At 37.8% G+C, this 19181-nt stretch overlaps 1 protein-coding gene across 1 annotated transcript in view; it reads left to right on the top strand.

Moving 5' to 3' along the window:
- LOC142341226 (oxygen-dependent choline dehydrogenase-like) overlaps window positions 1-17844 on the top strand; it is a 23923-nt gene extending 6079 nt beyond the window's left edge. Inside the window, exons 3-8 of the mRNA XM_075392146.1 lie at window positions 563-746; window positions 1305-1480; window positions 6715-6905; window positions 7113-7283; window positions 8041-8283; window positions 17432-17844. Coding sequence (XP_075248261.1) covers window positions 563-746; window positions 1305-1480; window positions 6715-6905; window positions 7113-7283; window positions 8041-8283; window positions 17432-17767 — 1301 coding nt within the window. The 3' untranslated portion in view covers window positions 17768-17844. The remainder of the gene's footprint in view (window positions 1-562; window positions 747-1304; window positions 1481-6714; window positions 6906-7112; window positions 7284-8040; window positions 8284-17431) is intronic.
- The last annotated feature ends 1337 nt before the right edge of the window (window positions 17845-19181 follow it).

Raw genomic sequence — 19181 nt, 5'->3', positions numbered from 1 at the left:
CACGCTGTTGTGATTGGATTTGTCCGATTTTGATGAACAAAAAATACACAACTTAAATGAAAATGAAGTACATAGCATGCTTGCAAACAAACCAAAAAACTAAGAAATTCGTTGAAACTCTAGTCAAAGAATTGTGCTCTAGACTTTTTCACGGAGGAGGAGCAAGATTTCTTGAAAAAAATATGACACATTTGAAATCCGATAACAATCTAATGTGTTTTTGGAGGGAGACAATACAATCAGAGGGACGGAAAATATTTTTTAGATGTTCAAAGAAGCTGGGGGTTCTAGTTTAGAAAGAAGTTACGAAGAAAAATAAAATTTTCACGACTTTAATTTTCAACAAGACAATGCTCCTGTGCATTAATCAAAAGACGTCATCACATTTTAAAAAGAAAAGGAGCGGGATGTACTTGAATATTCATCAGACGGTCCCGATCTGAATCCAATTAAAATTTTGTGATGTACATACGCCAGAGCAAAAATATAGTTGGAAAGCCCAAAAAGGTGTTCTTTTTTTCTGAAGCAACCTATGACTACTAAATATTTTTAATTATTTAAGGAGTTGAAGGTTGGGGTTGGAGTGATGTGGCTCCGTACTTCAAAAGAGTGGAGGGTTGTACATTCAAATGCAACACGGACGTCAGGGGAACCAGTGGACCCATGAAACTGACAAAACCTGAAAAAAGTCACTTTGCGTCTGCTGTACTCAATGCGGCTAAACAGATGGGATATCCTGTTACTGAGTTAGAAACCTACAAGAAAATCTTGATATCGTTTTCTAAAGATGATAAATGACTTACTAAATTAGCTAATTTTAACAATTTAATGGTCAGAGCCCGTAAGATCGATTTATTCATAGTTTGTCTGCTGGTAGCAGATATTTGTTCCTTTAGTGGGATGATAAAATGTGCATTGTTAGCATTGTTAGTTGTATGTCTTCTCTTTAATATCGCTAAAATTTCAGTTAATAAGAGTAGTGACAAAAAAATTGAGTAATAGGAGCGTTAAACGAGCGGAAGTTTGTTGGAGAATCAAATTTTTCGAAGACTTTCTCGCATTGAGTGCAAAAATCCTCTGATAAGGATGACATTGACAAAGACTCTATAACCGCTGCTTCGGTGCGGAAAATGTAACAATTGATATTTTCAGTTGCATACACGACGTTTATTGCGTAAATAAATTACCGTGCCTATTTTTGGCGCTTTAAAGCTTAAAATTTTCATGTTTTTAGCTATCATGACGCTTATTATTTGATTTTTGAAAACACATTTTGCATTAAAACACACTTCGTATTTTTCCAGTGACCTCAACAGCGGCCAGATGGAGGGGTTCTCTCCCATTGAATCCCAAACTCACAAGGGAGTCAGGCACAGTCCCTCACAAGGATACCTGCACCCAGTTCTGTCCAGGGAAAATCTTCATGTGTTGTGTAAAACCCAAGTTGCTAAGGTAACTGTGGAAGGATCACATGCAACTGGTGAGTAATTCTGCATCTCGATTTCTTGACATCTTACTTATTCACTCTAAAAGTTGCTTCCTTCAAAATGTTTAAAATTCGTTCTAAAATCAATACTCGAAAAGTCTAATAAACCCTGTGGAGTGTTTTTTCAATCCCACAATTGTTTCCCTATTTTTCGTTCTTTAGTGTTTTTTAATCAGTGATTGAAGAGTGTAAAGGAGCCATACCACTACAGGGCATTGAAGGTGGTTTTTAATCTCTCGACGAAGCTTCAAATACCCTATGAAAAAGTTGACGCAATCTAAAACTCTTGTGGTCTCTTTTTCTGTTCATATTAAGTTCTTCTCACGATCAATCAATTAGTCTTGGCACGCAATAATTGCATGTCCAACTTGGAAACGACTTACTTTATTTGGAACTATGACAGGAACTCATTGACAAAGATAAAGATTGGAAGTTAAATTGAATTCAGTGAAATCAGTTTTGTAAATATTGACCGCTAAAAATTTTGAATAAAAGAGCACAAGATTTTCACGTTAAAGAACATTGGATTAGAACCGTTTAATTCTGTACACCAAAAGAAAGATAAACACAAAAGTACAGAATTCCGACAAAAGTACACAATTCCGATAAAGTTAAGATTTTTAATCAGAAGACCGATTGAAAAAGACGTATGCAAAGACCACAGTTGAGGCGCCAGACCAAAGCGAACTCTGAGCAGTCAAATCAGACCATTCCATAATTCCCGTTCAAGTTAATTAAAATTTCTATAAAATTTGCGATTAACTTGTAGTACTCAACTTTAACTTTAATGAGATAAAAATCTTTTGAATGGTTGGACCGAATTATTGGACGAACGTATCACCAATGTATGCTTTGAATTTGTTCAAGCTTTGTCTATGAGTTAACAAAAACATTGGTAATAAAATATAGGTCCCTGTGAGTTAAAAAATATATAGGTCCTGCAATTTTATCTTTTTTCAGACGCTGTGATTTGGGTCGTACTATATTCGTATTCAACCCAAATGGTCTGATCAGAGGTTGTTTGTGTTTGCCTGACACCACAATCTGGGTTATTAGCAAATTAATGTCCTTTATAAAAGTAAAATTTATCGAACAAGTCCGGTAAACAAGCATCACAATCATGGGAACTTGGAAAGTTGCAAAACTAGCACTGGCACTTACTAATGAATTAAGTGAACAAAACACGGAAAAATAGAACAGTTAACGACCATTGGACGTAACATTGGTTGCAACTGAGCCATTCACAGAAAAAACACCTCAATAGGTACTATGGAGTCCGGAAACATTCAAAAAACATTTCGAAATTATGAGAAAAATTCTGATATCGTTATCACAAAAATCAACTTGGACCAACAATTTGCATCAAAAATTTGTAATTCCGCATCAAAACTGAAACCATTAAAAGTTCGATACAGCTGACACAATTTGCAGGTGCTCAGAAACAAAATTATTCGAATAAAAAAAACGTACAGCCTGGTGTTAGCATTAAAAAATAAAGCGTGAAATATTAGTTGCTCTATGCATGTGCAACTACTGGGAAAATGGACCAGTAGTGGATTGATTCGAACCAATATCTATTAATTGCAAGCCTGGTGTGCTACCCATTTAAGCCAACTGGTCTTAAGCTCTCAAACTTGAGCATCTCTTATAAACCGTTCTCACATTCTTTATTGTTCGAGGCTTCATTCCTCTAGCCAAGTTTACGTTAAACAAGTAGAGCTTCATGTCAAGCTATGTCAAGCTCATTTTATGCACATTTTACATTAGGTTGTTCTCTCTCAACCTTCTAACACTCCCCCTTAAACTGCGCGTCATCTCTTTCTTAGTTTCTAACTATCTTGTCTGTCTTTTGCGGTTAAGCTCAGAGACTAGAGTTTGTGGTCATTACCTGTTAGGGGGTCTATGCTGGTGCAACTTTTGTTAAAAAGGACCAGTACTGGGTTCGAACCAGTTGCGAACCATATGTTTCATTCCTTCAGTACAATTAGTTTATTCAAGCAAACGCAATGCTAAGTTGGATTGAAACAATTGTAAAATCACGACCGACGGAGCTCAACAAATTGGCGGTACATAATTCTCTTGGGCATGCAGTCACGCAAAAAGAAGTCATTATAGATTAAATCAGAATCAAAATTATAATTCTCTCATAACAAAAATCTTAAACTTGAGAAGCAGCATCTAGACAATGAGATCGTTTAAAAAGATGCAATTGTCAGGCAGTTTTGAGAATTTTTTGGATAAAACTGAATATTTGATCACATAACTTTAGTTATAAAAAACGAGAACAACGGGAATACATCCAGACTATTAGTTAAATAGGTAAAAAGATATATTGAAGAAGTTGACGTAGATTAGGCGCGTGAAACTCAACGGGGTCATCTTCAGAAGAAAAGCGGGAAGTCTCTAGTACCCTATACGACACGATTCTTGCGCCAGTAGTGGAATATTTGGAAAGTGCCTCAAAATTAATCCCGAAAATCTGGAACGTTTCAGAATTTTTTTGCAACTTCAAATTTACTTTTTTTAATTTGGAAATTAAATTGCAATTGCTACAATTCGAGTCGCGAATCCGATTCTACAATTGACAAGTCTCGGCTACGACTTGTAAGACTTGACTTTAGAATTTCCCATTATTGAAAAACAATGATAGATTTCAAATTAGGCGTGCTATTTCCTGATATTAATTTTCTGTTAAATCTATGGGAATGCGTAGAGTGGAAAAACGCAACCGCAAAATCCTATTGTAAGGAGCACTCACAGTAGAAACAACGTTATGGACTTAAGAGCAAGTATGTCAAGTCAAGCTGATAGAGAAGTTTCCGTTATCAATATTTTCTGCAATCACACCAGTCATTTTCATGCGACCAGCCCATGTTTCGGCTTAGAGATCCGACCAAGAACGATAGAAAATTTGTTGGAAAGTTTTATAACGTCAATTCATGTGCAAGAAATTTATTCTTTCTATTGTATTTCTTCAGAGTCTTTGATAATAAGCACATGAAAAATTTATTGGAAATAATAACGTACAATTTGGGAGCATGGTAGTTTTCCAAAGAATGGGACGACATTGTAGCTTTTGCAAAATAGCAAAAAAGGACATTACCCAAAAAGCAAGACAAAATATTTGGATTGTGTTGTTGTGATACAGATCATTTCTTGTACTAAAAACGAAGAACTTTCTAAGATCACATCAGACCACATTTGAGTCCGTCCTTATCGAAGCCCTAAGGCAGCCTCAACCTCCGCTAGCGAAAACAAACGAAAATAAACACAAGATTATTTCAGAGACAACAAAATTTGGGATAAACATCAAGCTAAGCCTTTCGTTCACAGATCTACTAAGATAAATTAGTGATAACTCTATGAACTAATTTAAATTTTAGAGATAAAGGACCTAGAGTTTCTTAATTTTATTTTTTTTTGTTTCCAGCAACATTTTAACACACAGCCATTATGTGTCAGCTACATTTAATTGTTCTTCTGACTTGGTAGAAATCCCTTTAATAACTTTATTAAGAGTTCACAAATGAGATCCAAAAATGTTCTAAAAGTTGATAACATTTTTAAGAAGTTTTTATATAAAACATGTTTTTGGTAAACAAATATGTTTTTTTGCTCTTATGTGCTGTTTATCTGCTTTTTAAATATTTTGTCGAATTTTGACATGGTTCATGAGATTTTATGTCTTCGGACAGATAAGATTTCGTCCACAAGATTTTAGGTGCTCAATATTTTAGATCAGATATTGTCGAATGTCTTATCTTGATCTCACGTATGGACAAATGACTTTTTTGTGGGCCAGCACAATTTTTGCAATTATTCCAAATAATGGTGCATGAGCGTTAATAGTGCCCACTTATGGGAGTAACTCAAACTTCCATTTTTTTCACTTTCGCGATAAATTTTGATCTGGGCCAATTTGGCATTTTTTAACAAATGACAAGTGAAATGGAAGATATTTTCATTATTAGTCTGAAAGAGATTGTTTGAATTCGCAACTTAGTTTATACCATTCATGCTAAAAATTTATGAATTGTTTTGGAAACGAAACCACACTTTGTCCATTTTTTATTGGTTGCTTAGTTGTTCCAGTAGTTTGATTTTTTTGTAGATGTAATATCTAAGGTTTTAGATTTTAAAGTAGCAAAAATCAGAAAGATATGATGGCTTAAAAACTTTTTTTTATAATTTTCCTGACACTTTAATTTCAAACAAATTGAAATGTCTCTATCTCATCAAACAAAATAAATTTTTAGAATGAAAATATCCTAATGTTTATAATATTTCAATTGAGAGGGACAACTTTTTTCAGAACTGCAACTATGGTAACAATTTATGGTAAAGGATTTAGTTACCAATTTTTCCATAGGGTTGACGACCCGGGGCGAGGTGTCAACGCCAAAACCCGCTAAAAATGTAATACTTGCGGTGAAGGCGTTACAAAGATGTAAGAATTGCAATTTTTAGCGTTGAAAGCGAGGAACGCGATGAAAAAAATAATTCAACGCGAAGGATTGCAAGTTTTACGAAAATTCACCGCTGAAAATCATTGCAATTTTTTTCCGGAGAATTTTTAGCGGTGAAATTTTTATTTTCACCGCTTCTCGATTGTGACCATGAACTATTTTTTTCACTGCTTAAGCAGTGAAAACAAAAAATTCAGCGCAGAAAAAAAACCGCAAATCTTGCAATATTCAACGCATTTGTTATTAATAACGTTTATTGAATGTGATTTATATTCACAAGAAATATTAATAAAGTACGTGAAAGATTGCGCAGTGGAATAAGAAATTTTTGACATGCAAGAGGTGAGAGGTTCTAACCCCTTTACGGCAGTTTCTTTTTTGTAAGAAATTTGGTGAATGCGGTCAAAATAAAAATTTCACCGCTGAAAATCGCAAATCTTACAAAAATTCACCGCTTTCACCGCATTGATCGCAAAAAGATGCTGGCGCTTCGCGGTGAAAATTATTTTTTTAACCGCTATACACCACAATTCTTACATTATTTTTCAACCAAATCGCTACCTGGAATATGGCACATTGTTTTTAGACAATACAGATAGAACCACTACAAGATAACATCTTGAAGTTGCTTTAACTTTATATTTCTATCTCTATCTCTTCAATCGTTGCTTAAATCTTTTTTGGTTTCGGCACTTTGCCGACAATAGGGATCTGAAAATTATATGCAAACACACATTGTCGACTCTCCTGGTTTCTTTGCAGGTGTTGAATTCTTTAACCGTGAGACAGGAGAAGTGTCGCATGCGAATGCCATAAAAGAGGTCATTCTTTGCTGCGGTGGACTGCTCACTCCTAAAATCCTTCTACTCTCAGGAATTGGACCCAAGGAAGAGATAGAGGCGCTGGGAATAGAGAACATACGCAACCTACCTGGAGTTGGCAAAAAGCTTCAGGTTCTGATATTTTTGTCGTGCTATTCTTCCGGGGAGTAGAACGCATATCTGTAGCTTTTGTTAGACTTCAGTAAAGCCGCGTTTTTTTACAATGCGCGTCTTTAAAGAATCAATGCTGGGATTATTTAATTTGGAAAAATTTGCTATCAAATAAAACATTGAAAATATTGAATGTTTCTAATTAAAAAGCAGCCGATTTTTATCCAGGCGCCAATATTAGTCCCAGTTGCCTGTGTGATCAAATCGGATAAGTACTACTATAGTATGTATCCGAACAACAAAAAGGAAATGGCACAGCGTGATTGGTTCATAGATCATACGGGACCACACACTTCATTCGGGGCCACAGTTGCAGCTATTGTCAAAACTGATGACAAGGTGAGCTAGTGACATTTAATTAATAATAAGTGTCTAATGATTGAAGTAACTTGAACTAAATGAAATAAACCCACTCTTTGTATACTGAATCGGCTTTTTGATACCCTTATCCTTTAGTCAACGAGTGACAACATGAGAAGTGACGCTCGATAGTCATTCTAAGCACATTTCGTTTCTCGGAAAGAATTGGACTATTGTAAAAAGCATTACAACAACTAATTATTGAGGCGCCAAATTCGAGTGCTCGTTTATTACTGTGCCGAACTGCAAGGACTGCAATCTTATTTTGAGCCATAGTCAAGGAAAACTTATAAATCTAACCCAGTTTTTTCATACACGCAATATCTGTCAAGAACGGTCCTCTCGAAGCTAATGATTTTCGAGGACCGTGTTTTTACAAGTCAAGGCCTCTTTAATTCCAGAAATTCAATTTATTTTAATTTGTTGGATTGCTTATCGACATTACGAGCGTCTATCGTATCAAAAAAGCAGGATGTTTATTGTGCCCAAATGGGCACCATTAATCATAACATTTCCTAAATGTTGTGATTATTAGTACCCATGTGGGTGCATTGACCATTTCGCTCATAAAATTTTGTTTTCCTATAATTTCTTACATTTCATTATTGATAGTGAACCTCGACGCCTCACTTATCATAATATTTGAATTTGAGATCTGATCCGGAAGAGAAAACTCACACACTCCAGCAAATATCAATTGCTCGTCTTGCTTAATTGTTACGGGTTTTCATTTTAGCTGAGCCGACCAAATTCCAACTTCCTTTTTGGAGACTTTCTTTTCGGACCATTCCCTGGAGGAAGCGTGTTCCAGCAAGACCATTCGGAAGATCCTGGGTATTTGTGTGTTGTTTCCAACGCCCAGTGCTACAGCAAGGGATCTGTCACTCTCCAGAGCAGTGACCCAAAAGCTGACCCTCTCGTAGACTTTGGCATGCTAAGTGACAACAGGGATGTGCAAAATGCCATTGAGGGTGTGAAGGTTGGTAATTAAACGTCTTGAGAATTTTTATAATATAAAAGTCCATCAAAGTTGAAATATCTTGGAGATTACGTAATAGCCGCAAAATCGACTGATGAAAATTTAATTCGGAGTAGATCAAAGAGTCCGAAAAAATGAGTGGTGCAAATAACTATGATCTAAAACCTCTATAACTATTCTAATTTTATGTAATCTCTTCAAATTATTTGAGGTAAATAGTAAATGATAATAAAAACATAATTACTATCATATGATTGACCTGAAAACTGAATCTGCAAAGTGTATAAAGGACACAGGTTCACTTTTAGACCGATTAATGCCCTATAATTCAAATTATTTGTTATCGCCCACCTTGAAAGTTCTTTTGACCTCGAACATTCCCCGGCCTCCTTGAACTCGTTCAATTGTGACATCTGTGGGCTTCCTTTGTTCTTATCCTGCGAGTACAGTTGAGGGTACAAAGAAGATGATTTTGTTGAAACTGACAACTTGGTTTTTGTGAAAATTGTCAGAAATGTTATCAATTTCATATAAAACTGATTTGGTACATGTTGTCGAAGCTGTGATGAAACCAATTGAGAATTTTTAGGTTTTTCTCAAAGTTTATTGATTTAATCTGCTCCACGATCTTCTGGTTCTTCTCGATGAAGGGGTATGAGGCGACTGACTGGTCTGATGTAAACTCCAGTTTGTGTTTTCACTTGAAGAACACGAACAATGTTGTCATTACCGTCGAATGTCTGTACTATACGAGCAAGCGGCCAACACATTGGGGGAGTGTTGTCTTCTTTGATGATCAAAATATCGTCCACTGCTGGTTGTACGTTTTCTGTCCTCCATTTGTTCCGCTGCTGCAATGAAGATAAGTATTCGACACTCCATTTCTTCCAGAACTGACGAATCATTTTGTCTATGTTTCTCCAATGTCGTGACAAGGTGTTGTTCTTTGGTGAAGATGGCTCGGGTATTGCTGTGATGGGTCTTCCGATGATGAAATGTCCAGGGGTTAAAGCTAGGGGATCGTTGATGTTGGTTGATGGCGCTGTTAAAGGGCGATAATTGAGGATGGCCTCAATTTGGGTCAGGAGAGTTGTGAAAGCACTGGTTGATAACTTAGTCGATCCAACTGTTCTGTAGAGATGGCGCTTCATAGACTTAACAGCTGCTTCCCACAGTCCTCCAAAATGCGGCGTCCTGGGTGGTATTGTAAACCAATCAATGCGATTTTGGCTCGCAAAATTGTTAATGAGATCCTTGAACTCTTCATCACGAAGAAGTCGCCTGAATTCGAGTTCTCCTCGGGCTCCTATGAATGTTGTCGATTTGTCACTGTAGATTGCTTGGGGAGTACCGCGTCTTCCGGTGAATCTCTTGAGGGTATCGAGGCAGTCTTCTCTGGTTAGATTTTCCACTGGCTCTAAGTGTATCGCCTTTGTGGTGAAACAAATGAATATAGCTGCGTATGAATTTTGCAGTTTCTGTGAAGAATCTTTGGTGTAAAACGGTCCACAATAGTCCATCCGAGTGAACTGGAAGACAAAAGATTCAACTATCCGTTCTGCTAGATGTCCCATTAATGGCTGGCGTATGCGGGCGTCAAATCGTATGCAGGGCTTGCAGTTGTGAATAACCTTCTTAACACTGGCGATTCCTCCAGGAATCCAAACTGTTTGTCGGAGGGCAAAAAGGGTCATCTGGGTCCACTGTGAAGGTTTCTCAAATGACTTTCTTGGATGAGTAACTCGGCTAGTGGAGATAATTTTGGAATTATTATGGGGAACTTTTTGTCCACGCTATACGGCGAATTTGCAAGCCTACCACCAACGCGGATGACGTTGTTGTCTTCGTCAAAGAATGGGGAGAGGCTAAGTAAATGACTGTTCTTCTTGATACGCTTACTGGATGATTCAACAGGTAGGTTTGAAGTTGAGTCTTCTGGTATTATTGATCCTTTAATATACTTGAATTCTGGCAGAAAGAGTTGTTGCACGATGCTGTAAAGGGCTATTCTGGCTGAACGGAGATCCGATGGGGAAAGTTGATGACAAACACCAATTTGTCTCTTTGCTGTCATGTGCTACTTCTTCTTCTTAACTGTTGATAGAAGGCTTGTTGGCGGCGATGAAACACTTGTTGATAAATCCGTCTGTAGCTCATAAACAGATTCGTGCTGGGATTGTTGTTCCATTGATTTGTATTGTTTTTGTTGCGTTTCATTTAGACGTTGAATATTGAAGTGCGGATGCTGTTTATTTGGGTTAATAAAGGTGTGCAATTCATGATAATCTTCTGGTGTTGAAAGAAAATTGCAGGATTGTGGAACCAAGTCTGTCGATGTTGACTGGATTTCAGTGGTTGTTTGCTGAAGTCCGTTCATACGTTCCGTAGATTTCTCTTCCTTCGGCTCTGCGTGCTCGAAAGAGAGAGGGGGCTGCGGGCACAAATCTGCTTTTTGACTGCGGTGATGAATGTTTGGCTGTAGGGATTGGTCTTTATGGCTGCTCTGAAGAAAGGGCTGTGGTTGTTGGGAATCGTTTCGATAGCAGATATTCTGCAGATGAGGTGCGTCCGGATTGTTGCTGGATAAACTCAAATCTTCGCAAGGGTTTTCCTGCTGGTTGAATACGAACAATTTTTCTGTGAATTTGTTTAAAGATTGGTCCCGGGGTTTCATCGTGTGTTGTAGATGCTGATGATCTCGGTTGTTGTCGGAAGACTATAGTTGAAGATTCCCGTGCGGCTTTTTGTTGGAAAATGCTTTTGGTTTTGGTTTTTGATATGTATTTGAATGATCAATTGCAGGTAGCGACTGACTGTGATTGTTGCTTGACCTTCTCTTTAATCTTGCTTGTAGTCGTTGAGTGAATAGTTTGACGTAAGCGAACACTTTTACAAGTCGATACATTGAAGACTGTCTGCTGATAAGATCTAATATTCTGTTGTCTTGCTGCTGATGCTGCAATACTAGAGATAGTTGGGCTGATGAGTTTACTTCGGCTAAAGCGTCAGTTGAGGCGTTGTAGAGAGGTGTAGCATCCAATGAAGGCCAAAACTGCTCGTCTCGACGCAGCCAATTGGGTCCCTTCCACCAAAGTTGGTGATTGAGAAGTTTGTCGGCTGAAATTCCTCGTGATGCGCAATTGGCTGGATTGTCTTCGGTTGGTACAAACCTCCAATTTTCTGAAGGAATGATGCTCTGAATCTTGGCAACTCGGCTAGCAACGAAAGTCTTCCATTTTTTGGGGATATCTTTAATCCAGGCAAGGGTCACTTGTGAATTGATCCAAGCAGACTTTGGGATTGAGAAAACGGTTGTCATTGATGGCTTCTTTTACTGCTTGGGACAATTGAGTTCTAAACGTGGAACACATAAAGTTTTGATTGGGGCAACGCGTGTTTTGGCTGTTAGCATTTGTGTGTGCACTCGGTCGTCCATTTGCTCTCGCACGTAGACAACTGCGGCATACGCTGTGGTTGAGGCGTCGCAAAACACATGAAGCTCCAAAGATGATGAAAAAGGTGCTGCAAAAGCTCGTCGTTCAAGTTTGATCTTCTCCAGTTTTTTGAGTTGATGTCGAAATCTTCCGTATTGTTCCAGGATGTTTAACGATAGGGTTTCGTCCCAGGTCTACTTGTCTATCCAAAGAATTTGCAAGAAGGATTTCAACTGAATTGTTGTTGGTGACAACCATCCGAGTGGGTCAAACAACTTTGTGACTTCCGATAATATTTTCCTCTTTGTTTTGGGAAAGTCTTTGTCCAGGCAAACTGTGAAGGTGAAATGATCTGGAACAGGGCTCCACTTCATTCCAAGGGTTTTGACTGTGTAGTCGTTGCTGTTGATGATCATTTCGTCTGAAGTTTCGCGAAAACTGGAAGACAATCGCTCAACAAGTGACGAAACACTTGATGTCCATTTTCGTATATCAAAACAAGCTTTTTCAGTGTTGCGATGATTGCGTCCTGCAATTGAGCGGCGTGCTCAACATCTGAGGCCCCTGTTAGCAAATTGTCCACATACATGTCGTTATTGATTGCAAGGCGGAGGTTGCTGTTGGTGCAACTGTCTGCTAAGGCTTTGAGAGGTCTAATTGAGTGGTACAAAGATGATGCTATTCCATAGGTCACTCTTTTCATTCTGTATGTTTTCAGATCGGTGTCATTTGGATTTTTCCACAGAACCCTGCGAAAATCCTTGTCTTCATCGTCAAGTTGAACATGTCGGTACATCTTGGCAATGTCTGCAGATAGTGCTACCTGATGAAACCGAAAACGAATCAGAATTCCAAACAGATCCTTTTGAAGTTGCGGTCCAACCATTAGACGGTCGTTTAAACATACTCCGCTGGCTGACTTAGCTGAGGCATCGAATACGACTCTTAGTTTAGTTGTGCTGCTGGCGTCTTTGATGACACAATGATGTGGCAAGTAAAAACAGTTTGTGGCAGGCATATGAATTTTGTTCCTGGGAACTTCTTCCATGTGTCCAAGTTGAATGAATTCTTGAATGAACTGACTGTATCTGTTGTATATATCTGGTTGTTTCTCCAGTCGGAAGATGAGGCTCCGTAGTCTTCTTTTTGCTTGATGATACGAGTCACCCAGGGGTTTGGCGTCTTCTTTGAAAGGGAGTTTCACAACAAATCTTCCCTCTGAGTTGCATCGGGTGGTACTTTTGAAGTGATCTTCGCATTTCTGTTCTACTGATGTCCACTGTGTTGCTGTTGGAATTTCTTCAATCTTCCAGAATCGCTGTAAATTGTCTGGTTCTGAACAAATCAAAAAAGACTAAAATTGAGTACTCTTCTTTTCAAGTTGACTCTCACGTCCGATCACGAGCCAACCAAAACAGGATAGGCGGTAGGTAATTGGCTTTTGAGGCTCCTTGATTCTGTTGTCTCCAATCATCAGTTCTTCATAGTGTCCTGCTCCAATTATCAAATCAACGATGGATGGCTGATTGAAGTTTGGGTCCGCAAGACTGAGGTCCTGAAGTTTTGTCCAAACGCTGACATTCACATGATGTGAGGGCAGATTGCTGGTCAATTTGGCTAAGACGGTTGCTCTGATGTTGATGAAGTCTTCGTCCTTCGTTTTCAGAATCAAGTTTACTGATCCTTTGCTGTTGTTGACTTCTTGAACTCCGAGTCCGAAAAACTCGGCCGTCGGCTTTTTCTTTCTTCAATCCAAGGCGTTGTACTGCATCTTCCGTGATGAGGTTGCTTTGTGATCCTGAGTCTAAGGTTGCTCTAATACCAGTTGTTTTTCCGTTGTTGTCAACTGAAACGGTTGCGGTGGGAAGAAATACTTCTTCTTCTTCTTCTTCATTCTGCGACTGTGCTGCGGCTGTAAATTTTTCTTTGCTTTTGTTGACTGTTTTCTATGCTTGATTGCTTGCTTCTTGTAGTGACGTGCTGCTAATTTTCACTGCTGGCGCTGTTGAAGTTGTCCTCGAGTTGTTATTGGCATCCAAATGCAAAAGACTGTTGTGCTTGCGTTTGCATTTCTTACATGTTGAACCGTTGCATTGTTCACTTCGATGTCCAGGGCGTAAGCAGTTGAAGCAAAGTCCCTTTGTCTTAATCAACTGAGCTCGGTCCTTTACTGAAAGTGCTTTGAAACTTTGGCATTGATAAATTTTGTGGTTTTCGTCGCAACATTCACACGTAGTCGCTGATGTGGCTATATGTGAATGGAATTTTTGAAGTTGTGGGCTGCTTGTGGGCTTCTTGTCGATGGTTGATGCTAACTGCTGTGTGGCTGCTTCAAGGGCGCGTGTTCTTTCTTCCATGAAGTCTTTCATATCATGATAGCGTTGGGGATTTCTTCCTGGTGACGAAAGTTCCCAACATTTTCTCGTTTCGGAGGGCAATTTCTCTGCAATGAGGTACACGAAAAAGATGTCCTGATCGTCCACGGGCTGTCCAAGGTTGCTGAGCGCTAATCTGTGTTCTTCTATTGTCTCCATGAGATCTCGAATGGGTTTTAATTTGTTACCGGCTTCTGTGAAACTATTGCATGAACATGGGCTCGTAGAATCAGACGTTTGTTGTCGTATCTGTTCCTCAGGATGTCGCATGCTGTACTGAAGTTTGCGTCTGTGACTTGGAGAGAGGTCAAAAGCTTTGCGGCATCTCCTTTCACTGATGTTTTTAGATACTGCAACTTTTGACTGTCTGTTATCTGGCTGTTGCTTGTCACTGCTCCATTGAACTGGTCGAAGAAAGACGTCTAATCCTTGTAGTCTCCACAAAAAGTTGGCAATTCCAGCTTCGGCAGCTTCACGTTTGTGATGGACGTTGGTCCAGTTGCTAAACGTGGTGTTGAAGATCTGGCTGGGGTTCTTTTGTACATGACAAAGCGGTTGATTAGGTCAACATGTTGTCCTATTTTGTCGTCGTAATCTTCTGATTCTTCGATTTCTTCGTCGAGTCTGTCGGTGTCATCGATCAAGTTTTGAATTTTCTGATTCATGTCTGATAGGTACAACTGTTTTTTGTCAACAATGTCGAGATTTGCTCCAGTCGTATGAGCTCCTCTTCACTGACATTTTGTCCAGGTCTTTCTGTATTTGTTTTGGCTTCGTTGTTTAATCTGGTTGCAACGGTGCGGTGGGCTGTTCTTGACTTTTTCAATCTCTCGAGGTTTTCTGTCATTGTTGAAGACTTTTGTTTGGTGCTTTGTCTTTTGTCTTTGGCTTTGGTGATTAATTAGTTGCTTTTTCTTTGCTGTCTCGTTGCCTTTGCTCTGTTGTTCTTTGCTGTGTCTTTGTCTTTGCTGTATTGGTCTTTGCTGTGTCTTTGTTTTTGCTGTGTCGGTCTTTGGTTTGGGTGTCTTTGATTCGGATGATTCTTCCTAGATGTAAACAAAGAAAAAACCCAAAAAGTCACCAGGTATCTGTCCCCCGACCAAAAAGACAACCGAAAAACACACAAAAAACGTTACACTTAGTCTTAGAACCGCAGAGGGGACGATTAATGCTACCTAGTTTGACGGTTTCACCCGGGTCGGCGGACCAGAAATGAATACAAGTTCATTTCAATATAATCGATTACTAATGAAGCTCTGCTTCAACGCTTTTTTCGCTTATGTATTGCTTTTTGAATCCAAACGGAAAGAAACTTGTCGTTGTGAAAGTTACAATTCTTGTGACTTTGTTAAAGCACGTGGTAATTCTTGGTTACAATTTTGTTGAGACCTTGAAAGTTGTTTTGACCTTGAACACAAGGTATGACACTTTGCCTTAACATCAAACGAACTAAAAACTACAGACGTCATCTTCAAGTAAACTGAAGCACGAAATACCAAAAACCTTTGATCATTGTTTCCAATTCAAAATCATTGGGTGTAACTGTCAATCTGTAATAAAAAAAGTGGAAGAAGAAAAAATCAAAGCATTTTCATTGCCTTCGTTAAAAAATTAAAAATACATATATTTACAAATTTGTTGATATGAACAAAAGTTCTCAATCAGAAATTAGGTCCGAAAATTTGAGTAACATAATTGCGAGCTTACAAAAAATTGAAACAGACTGGAGTCTCTAAAACATTAGATCTATGATATATCTAAAATAAGCTTCAAAAACAAAAACTTGAATTGTGATACATCAAATTGAGACCAGCAAAGTGATGAGCGAATTTGTAAAAACTGATACTCGAATATAATAAGAGATCACAATCCATGTTTTTACTTGTGTTATTAATTGCCCTTGTAAACTGCACATATGTCGGCCACTTTGAGAGGATTAACAATTTTAGTAGCGAGAAAATGTGATTCACACAAGTGAAATGTAAAATCGGATTACATATTTTTGCAGGAATAACTAAGTTTAATGTGAAGAAGGCTGACAACATAACGCATGTCGAGTTCAAAAAAATTGCAAGTGATTATCAAAGCCCGGGTAGAGCACTTATTGAGCTGTGTAGCACAATGTTGTCAAATAGAATCAGTAATCAGCAATAATAATTGCTATTCAACTATCGTTTGCTATGCGGCTATTTCGAAGAAAGGAAGAGAGATGAAGGAACTAAATGACCTAATTAGTTCATTAAAAGCACTTTAAACGAAACTCAATTTCCGAAAGGCCGAATTCCTTCTTTAAATCTCCCTCTCGCTATCATTGAGGTAGCACGATCAAATTGTACTATGCGTTTGCAAATGTTGCTCCAAAATTTCAGATGCTAAAAAGTGTACTAATATTCAAAATTCATCATAATTAACAAAGGAATTCGTCGGATCTCAAAAAGACTGTTGCAATTTTTCCAAAAATTGTCAACGTTTTTCTGGCAACTAACATTTTTTTATTGTGCCCAATATTTTTTGTTTTTTTGTAGCCAACATGTATGAGAAATAAAAATTTTTTGTTGACTTAATGATGAATTTTAACATCTTTTTTTATTTCAAGTCAATTGTATATTTTTCCTATTTAATAAAATGGAGAGTTGAACAAACAAATTATAATCATAGAACGAAAGCTCCCATTTTGTGCACAATACAATATATTTTATATGATAACGGCATCACAATCATGACAACTTTTTAATTTAAGAAATTTTTAATACTTAGGAGCTAAAATTTTTGCAAACATGGGCCACAAAGAACTATTTACAGGCAAAAAGTACAGTAAATTGATTGATACAAATTTCTGTTTTTTTTTCTGTTTTAGAAAAATCTCAAAATCTCTCGACTACAACCACATAATCAGTCAGATGTTAACAATTCTGTTGGTTTGTAGTGTGAAAAAACAACAATGTTGCGAACAACGAAAGATCGAACTGTCTGTAGCAAGCGAAAAAAATAATCAATTTTCCTTTCGAATATTGTTTACAACACATAGAATCTTTGAAAATTTTAAATGCTTTTGGTTGCCGTTGATAGCTCTTAGTTAAAATTATTGCAAATTTTTATGGTATTGGTTTAAAGGCGCTTTACGTAAAATGTTTGCAAACTTAAAAGACCGGTGTAGAGAGTCGAAAAATTATGAAACATATTTGTGTCGGCGTCGGTTTCCATTAACTGTGTCTGATAAGTCCACTGTTTATTCATTAACTTAACTGTCCAGTAATTCAAACAACAATAACGCCGCGCAAAACAAAAAATAAAGAATATACAAGTTATGTAGACATGTGACTCAATTGTCATTTCAAGGCTGTCCGACAACTCTTCCAGCACGAAGCGCTCTCAGACGATGTTCAGATGGTAATTCTTCCTCCTCCTGATGTCCAAACGGAACAACAACTGGAAGGCTACGTTAGAGAAATGGTGGGGTCACACGGATATTACGAGGGCACATGCAAAATGGGAAGTTATTCCGATTCCATGGCGGTCACTGATAACCAGGGTCGAGTGTGGGGTGTTGGTAATTTGAGAGTAGTGGATAGTTCTATTATCCCAGATGCACCCAGTGGACCTTTGGTCTCTGTTTGTACAATGATGGCAGAGAAAATCTGCGATGTGATTCAACAACCTGAGCAGAAGTTTTAACTGGACAATTATGTTAACATTATACATCATGTAGACAGCTGGGACCTGGAATTTCATTCACTTAGTTTTCCATTCAACTTTTTTTTATACAAAAATCATGGATCTATTTTATATTTAACAGCAAACTACTCAATGAAGCAAAACTTGAAACATTTTGCCAAGATGAATAAAATTCTGTATTTTTTTGACAAAACTTCGGATGTCTTAAAAAGTTCTTTTACAGCTGCTTAGATGATAATTCTTGAAACGATTTTACCAGATCGTTTTAATATGCATATTAATTACTTAAGAAATATACGGAGTAATTTTCCTTTTACCAAGCAAATTTCCTTGAACATTTCAACATTTTTCACGACCCAGTTTTTTATAATTAGATTGGTCAATACGTGTGATAAGTATATGCGCTACTGTAGGAGATATTGAATCAAATTTTCCTAAAAGTTTGAAATATCCAACGCTATTGCCTATAATGAGCATATTTCTTAGCAAACAAAAAAATGATGACAAGATTTTAGTCACCGTTGTCCACTTTTGCCGTCACTTTTGTCCACGGTTACAGTCCCGGGTCGAGGTCAAAAGGTAAACTTGTAAGAACTTGCGAGTTTCTGTCAAAAACTTAAAAGGCGATGCATCGCCTTGCAAGTTTTTCTTCCAAATACTTGAAAGCTCGTACAAGTTAACCATTCGACTTAAGACTTCTCACAAGTTAACCACTCGACTTACAAGGCTCTTACAAGTTAACCATTAGACTTACAAGTTACTTACAAGTTAACCACTCCCATACACACCACACACCACACACACAAACACCACGCCCACACACCACGCACACACACACACACACACACACACACACATACACGCAAACACTAAACCGTAAACAAAGCGTTGCAAGACATGAATGTACACGAATGTTTTGAAAAAATAGAATCTGGAAAAATGTGAGTTAAAATTATGAAAAAAAGTATGAAAATGATGGGCCACTAAATTGTTTTGCAAAAATTCTGACATATGAACTTGAAAATTCAATCAAAGCCAATATTTTGGAACCATTATTAAAACATCAATCGCGAAGAAGCTAGTTGAGATCTACTGTTTTTAATGGATTTGCAAAAGGAACTCTTTTGAATTGACAAAATTCGAAAGGTAACCATTTTGTCAACTTAGGTCTTGTATTATGTTATCCAAACAGAGCAACGAACTCCCACGCGCTTTCTACGTTAAATAACTGAATGTTAAATTGAATTAACCAATAAGAGTTGTGCTCGACCGAAACGAACTTGCAAGAAACTTACAATTTAGCCATTCGACTTGCAAGTTCTTACAGGATAACCATTCGACTTACAAGTTCTTACAGATTAACCATTCGACTTGCAAGTTCTTACAAGTTAACCATCTTTTGCAAGAAACTTGC

This window comes from Convolutriloba macropyga, chromosome 6 (assembly GCF_964194025.1).
Source record: "Convolutriloba macropyga chromosome 6, txConMacr16.3, whole genome shotgun sequence".
NCBI classification, from domain to species: domain Eukaryota; kingdom Metazoa; phylum Xenacoelomorpha; order Acoela; family Convolutidae; genus Convolutriloba; species Convolutriloba macropyga.
Note: the sequence above shows the minus strand (reverse complement) of the source record. Positions and strands in the feature narration are given on the sequence as shown.